The 6000-nt window shown below is 37.8% G+C and overlaps 1 protein-coding gene across 1 annotated transcript in view; it reads left to right on the top strand.

Annotated features, from left to right (window-relative positions):
* Window positions 1–5450: 5450 nt before the first annotated feature.
* The window catches only part of PCDH19 (protocadherin 19), a 126067-nt gene continuing 125517 nt past the window's right edge, over window positions 5451–6000 (top strand). Inside the window, exon 1 of the mRNA XM_008585965.1 lies at window positions 5451–5499. Within this exon, the coding sequence (XP_008584187.1) occupies window positions 5451–5499 (49 nt within the window). The remainder of the gene's footprint in view (window positions 5500–6000) is intronic.

Here is a 6000-nt window from a genome sequence, read left to right as displayed (position 1 = left end):
ATCTCTATCGATTTGCCTGTTGTGGACATTTTATATAAACGGAATTACACAATATGTGAACTTTCACTTAGTATAATGTTTTCAGGGTTCATCCATGTTTTATCATGAATCAGTACTTTATTCCTTTTTGTGGCTAAGGAATATTTTATTGTATGTATAATGAAATTGTGTGTAAGTATAACTTATATTTTGTTTATCCATTCGTCAGTCGATGGACATTTCAGTTGTTTCTACTTTTTGGCTTTTATGAATAATGCTAGGGTGAACATTTGTGTACAAGTTTTTGCTTGAAAATATCAATATGTTTTTATTTCTCTTGGATATATGTTTTTATTCCTCTTGGATATATACCTAGGAGTGGAATTGCTGGATCATATGGTAACTCCACAATTAACCTTTTGACGAAATGCCAAACTGTTTCCAAAGCGGCTGCACTGTTTTGCCTTTTCACGTGTTACCTTTCATCTACTGATTATTACTTGTACACTAATAAACATGTATAAGGATGATAATTTGTAATATCCCAAACTAGAAACAACCAAATATCCATAAATAGGGGACCAGCTAAATCAGTTACGGTAATTTAGAATATGGAATTTTATGCAGCTGCTAAAAAGAATGAGGTACTATATATGTTCTTATTGGGAAAGATATATAAGCTATATTAAATTGAAAAGGCAAGTTGTAAATCAGTATGTATGGTATTTATTTTTGTAAAATATAATTATTACATATATGCGTGTATAAGTATCAAACTTTTCTGAAAGGAGATCTAAGCAATTATTAGTAGTGGTCACTGCTGGAGAGTGGGACTGGGGTATATGGGTGGCAGTCTAAAGTGTGGTGTGGGGAAGAAAGTTGCTTTTCAATTTAAAGCCTTTTGTACATCAATTTTTTAAAAAGTTGTCTGTATTTATTTTTATAATAATAAAAATCCTTAAGAAGGCCTGCATTAGTAAAACTTAGCTTTTTCGTTGGTATAGACAATTTGATTTTCATTATTCACACAAATGCTGCAAGAGGGAGGTGCCTGTTTAGTAGTCTCAGCACCTGATTATAGTGCAGAAAATCCTCTATATCAACAGCCCACGATTGTTTAATCTCTCACAGGATACTGGGCCAACTTTTAGGAACAAACCCCTTTCTTTTTTTCTGTTGTACCCAGATGGCCGAATTTATGTTACCAAGAAACATGCTCCCAGGCAAAGTTTATGGCTTGCAAACATTTCAGTAAAAGCACAGCCCTCAAGATTCAAATAGGAAAGACTGGGGAGACAACATTGGGATATATTTGTTGACAAACAATTTTTGATAAATTGTATTTTCTTTTAAAAAAAGTTCATTAGAACAGTTTGTAGTAAGTGTCACAGGAATTTCTAAAGCCATTTTTAGGTTAGAAAAAGTTACCTGAACAATGTTAGATCATGTGATTACATACAGGATTTGATACTTTAAAATGAGTCGGTTGTTGACAGGAAAAAGACAGATTTCTGCTTTCTAAAAGAGTTTGCAATAAGAGCCCTATGATATGCACCTCTGTGATGGGGAGAGGGTAGGCAATAATGTTTGGTGTAGTTACCTGCTCTGTTAATAGGAAAAAGTGGGTGGCCTTAATTCTGAAATTAAGGGAGCCACATGAGATCAACAGCTTGATGCCCTAGGTGTAGTCAGGATGTAACTTGCTCGGTTAAATATCTTTACAACGAATTGCCTCCATTAATTCCTTTCAACTTGGTTTACATACCTTTTTCGATTCAATTATAAGAAACTCAATCAAGTACCTACTGGGTGCCAGGCTCTATGCTAAATACCTGTTGTGTATGCAATTATGAATGAGACCATTTTTCCACCTGGAAGGAACTGATTTTGAGGCTACTTACAGCTAATTTCTTAAAGTTTCCCCTTTTTATTTTAATGCATATCATATATGCGCAATACCAGTTATATTTCTGTTGAGCTTTTAAAGGCTTAAGAGACAACTTGAACAGTAAGTGGCCTAATTCATCTCAGGAAAACTGTAGAAGTCACCTGGGGAGTGGTCCAATGTGGAGCTGAAGCATGTTTTGTTATGCTGTAGGCAGAAGAATTTCAGGCTGTTTTCATCTGTCTTTGGTTTTCTTTCATAACACCTGGAAACCACACCCCTGGCCACCATGTTTTACCAAAGTTTTCTAAAAGTAAAGTTTTATGAAAGGAATCCTGTGTTCCATTGACCTCTTGTAGCAAACAACCAAACAAATGAAGTACATGTATTTTGACTGAAAAGAGTTGACCCTCAACTCCAATATGATAAGAATGAAGTAAACTTAAGCCAAGAATTCCTACTCCTCCCCAGACCATGTTAACACTTCTACTAGCTGGACCTAAAATCAATTTCTTTTGTAAACAACCACCACCACAACCCACTGATAAAGATAATTTACAACCAAAAGAGACTTTAGCTCCCCTCTACCTTCCTTTGCTTCACACACTGCTCCTGATGGAGGAGTATCAATCCCTAAAGCTTTAACACATGTGCTGTTTTTCACCAGCCTTGAACCTCACCGCCATTTCTAAATATATACCCAAGATGATTCTAGTATTGTTTCTGGCACCTTTCATATCCTTTGAATTCACAGACCTCTTTTTCATACATTTTCTGGTGACACCTGTACAGTTAATTACAGTGTTCTTGATTGAGAGAAGCCAACAGAATCCATAGAGAGAGACTGCAGTAGCCCCTTCTTATTTGGCAGTGGTTGGTAAGTTGCTGTTTCTGCTGGGAGAGGGTTTCACATTCTGCAGGAACATAATGTTAACCAGCTGCCTAGTTATTATGGTTATTTCAAGAGTCTTAAACATGGATTTAGCCATTGTACTGGGAACTTATTTTGTTGAGGGACATAGCCAGCTTAAATAAAAGTAGAAGAATTACTTCAGGTGAGCACATTTGACTTGTAACTGAGAAAATAACAGTGGCAGCAATTCTCTGGATCTTGAATACCTTATAGAGGTAATTTTGGGCTAGGGGTCTTGGTCAACACAATTTTTGGTAATCAAATTTGTGTGACAATAGACTGGGGGAAAAATGGTGCACCGGAGAACAAATTTTGTGCGGAAGAAATGCTTTCTCCAGGCTTGGCCCTTCCTAGGTGTGTAAATTTGGATAAGTTACCTATCCTCTCTAAGCCTTGGTTTCCTCATTTATGCAGTGAAGATAATAATCCCTATTTTGTAGGGTTATTTTGAAAACAGTCAGTATGAAAAGAAGTCTGTGATATAGTAAAGCAATCAAAGACAGAGTCTGAGGTGCAAGATGTTGATTACGGATCAACACCTGTGAAAGGAAGGGGAAGGAAGCACTTTGTAGTAAGACCCCATATTTTAATCAAAAAAAGGTTTGGGTCTTTAGCATTTGGTGTTCCCTTTGTTTGAAATTATCTTCCCTAGAGCCTCCCATGCCTGTATAACAAACCCACAGCTAATATCATAGTGAGTGGACAAAAGTTGAATCCTTTTCCTTTAATATCTGAACAAGACAAGGATGCCCACTTTCCCCACTCTTACTCGACATAGTACAGGAAGTTCTAGCCAGCACAATAAGGCAAGAGAAAGCAGTACAGGAAATCCAAATTCAAAAGGAGTAGGTCAAACTATCCCTATTTACAGATGATATGATCCTATACATAAAAACCCTAAAGATATAACCCCCAAATTGCTAGAACTAATAAATTAATTCAGTAAAGTTGCAGGATACAAATCAATATACAAAAATTAAGAGCATTTCTAGATACCAATAACAGAAAAGGAAATCACAAAAGTAATCCTATTTACAATAGCTACCCCCAAAATGAAATAGCTAGGAGTAAATTTAACCAATTTTCTACAATGAGAACTATAAAACCATTGATGAAAGAAATTGAAGAAGATACAAATAAATGGAAAGATATCCTGTGTTCATGAATTGGAAGAATTAATATAGTCAAAATGTCCATACTACCTAAAGCAATATACAGATTTAATGCAATCCCAGTCAAAATACCAGTGACTTGGGCTGGCCCGGTGGCGCACTCGGTAGAGTGCGGTGGCGCTCCCGCTGAGGGTTCGGATCCCATATAGAGACCGGTCCGCTCACTGGTTGAGCGCCGTGCGGGCGCGACACCGAGGGTTGCGATCCCGTTGCCGGTCGCGGTACGGGCACGACACTGAGGGTTGCGATCCCGTTACTGGTCACGAAAAAAGACAAAAAGGAAATAAAAAAAAAAATACCAGTGACATTCTTCACAGAAATGGAAAAAGTGATCTTAAAATTTGGATGGAACCCCAAAAGACCTTGTATAGCAAAAGCAATCTTAAACAAGAAGAACAAAGCTGGAGGCATTGCACTACCTGACCATGAAGAAAATCAGACAATGTGTTTCCCGTCCAACACCTATTTCACTTAAAAAAAAAAAAATTACTCTTCATTGTTTTTCCTAGGAGAAGTCTTCTTAAATGCCAAGCTTCATAACTTGCCACTCAGGGATCTCTATAATCTGCCCACAACTTTGTACATTTCCATCCTCCAGCAGACTGTACTCTCCACTGTTCCTGGGACAAGACATATTTACTCCTATGTTTACCCTCTTCTGACACCATCCAGCCTGCCCTCCTGGCTGCCCTTCACTTATTCAAATGCTTCTCATTCCTCAAGGAGGAACTCAAGTACATGCCCATCTGATGTTTTACTAATCTATCCTTGCTCAGAGTAATTGTCTCCTCTTTTGAATTTCTAGTTCTTATGCTCTGACCTACTCATATCATAAAGCCTTGTAATGCCTCTTGTTTCATTGCCATGCATTGTTATTACAGTCAGTATGCAGATATTTATTGAGCATCTTCTATGTTCCTGGCCCTGTTCAAGGAACTGAGGATACAGCAGTGAACAAAGACAGGCAAGTTATTGCTGTCAAGGAGAATATATTTCAATGGAGTAAAAATAGAAAGATAATAAACAAAGGAATGAATAGGATAGGTATTTGGCTGTTGGAATACCTGAATCTTACACTGATTACTTCATACATTACTTCTTTTATTTGCTTTATAAATTGCAATGCTATACAAACAGGTTTCCAAAGCATTTCACTTGATTATCATAATTACCATTCACATTTGGTAAGTTAGGTATTATTACATCCTTTTTATCTGAGGAAACTGAGTTATTAGATGACTTGCCCACAATCACATATTTAACTTGTTTGTTGGTTGTGTCTCATTTTCCCCACCAGAATGGAAATACCTCAAATTAGAAACTGCTATGATTTTGATCTGGTTTGTCCTGGCCACAACTGGTGTTGAAATCTGATCCCCAATGTGGTGGTGTTGGGAGGTGCGGCCTACTGGGAAGTGTTTGAGTCATGGGGGTAGATCCTGGATCCCTTGTGAATAGATTAATGCCCTTCTGCATGAGGTGAGTTCTCACTCTCATGGGGATGGATGAGTTCCTGCGAGAGCAGGTTGTTAAAGAGTCTGGCTTCTTCGGTTTGTCTCTTGCTTCTTCTTTCGCCATGTGATCTCTTTGCACATGCTGGCTCCCGTTCTGTTTTTTGCCATGAGTGGAAGCAGCCTGAGTCCCTCAACAGATGTGGCTGCCCAGTCTTGGACTTCCCAGCTACCAGAATCAGGAGCCAAATAATCCTATTTTCTGTATAAAATACCCAGTCTCAGATATTCTGTTACAGCAACATGGAACGGACTAAAATGGGGATCTTGAAGTGAGGGTAATGGAAAGAGGAGGCAGCTGGGTCAGAATTTCAGTCCTGACTCTGCCTCTTACTAGCTGGGGAGTCTTTCACCTCCTGTGCCTCAGTTTCCTTCTTTGTAAGATAGAGATAATTATATCTCATGGGGTTGTTGTACAGAATGAAAAAGATAATGCATAGAAAGCCGGTAGCACAGCATTTGGCATATTAATAGATGATTCCACTTGTTATCATTACAACAAATATAATAGCGATTATAATAATAGTAAAATAATAATGT

Source organism: Galeopterus variegatus, unplaced genomic scaffold (assembly GCF_000696425.1).
Source record: "Galeopterus variegatus unplaced genomic scaffold, G_variegatus-3.0.2 Scaffold3778, whole genome shotgun sequence".
Classification (NCBI taxonomy): domain Eukaryota; kingdom Metazoa; phylum Chordata; class Mammalia; order Dermoptera; family Cynocephalidae; genus Galeopterus; species Galeopterus variegatus.
The sequence above is the reverse complement of the archived record's forward strand: the minus strand, read 5'-3'. Positions and strand labels throughout refer to the sequence as shown.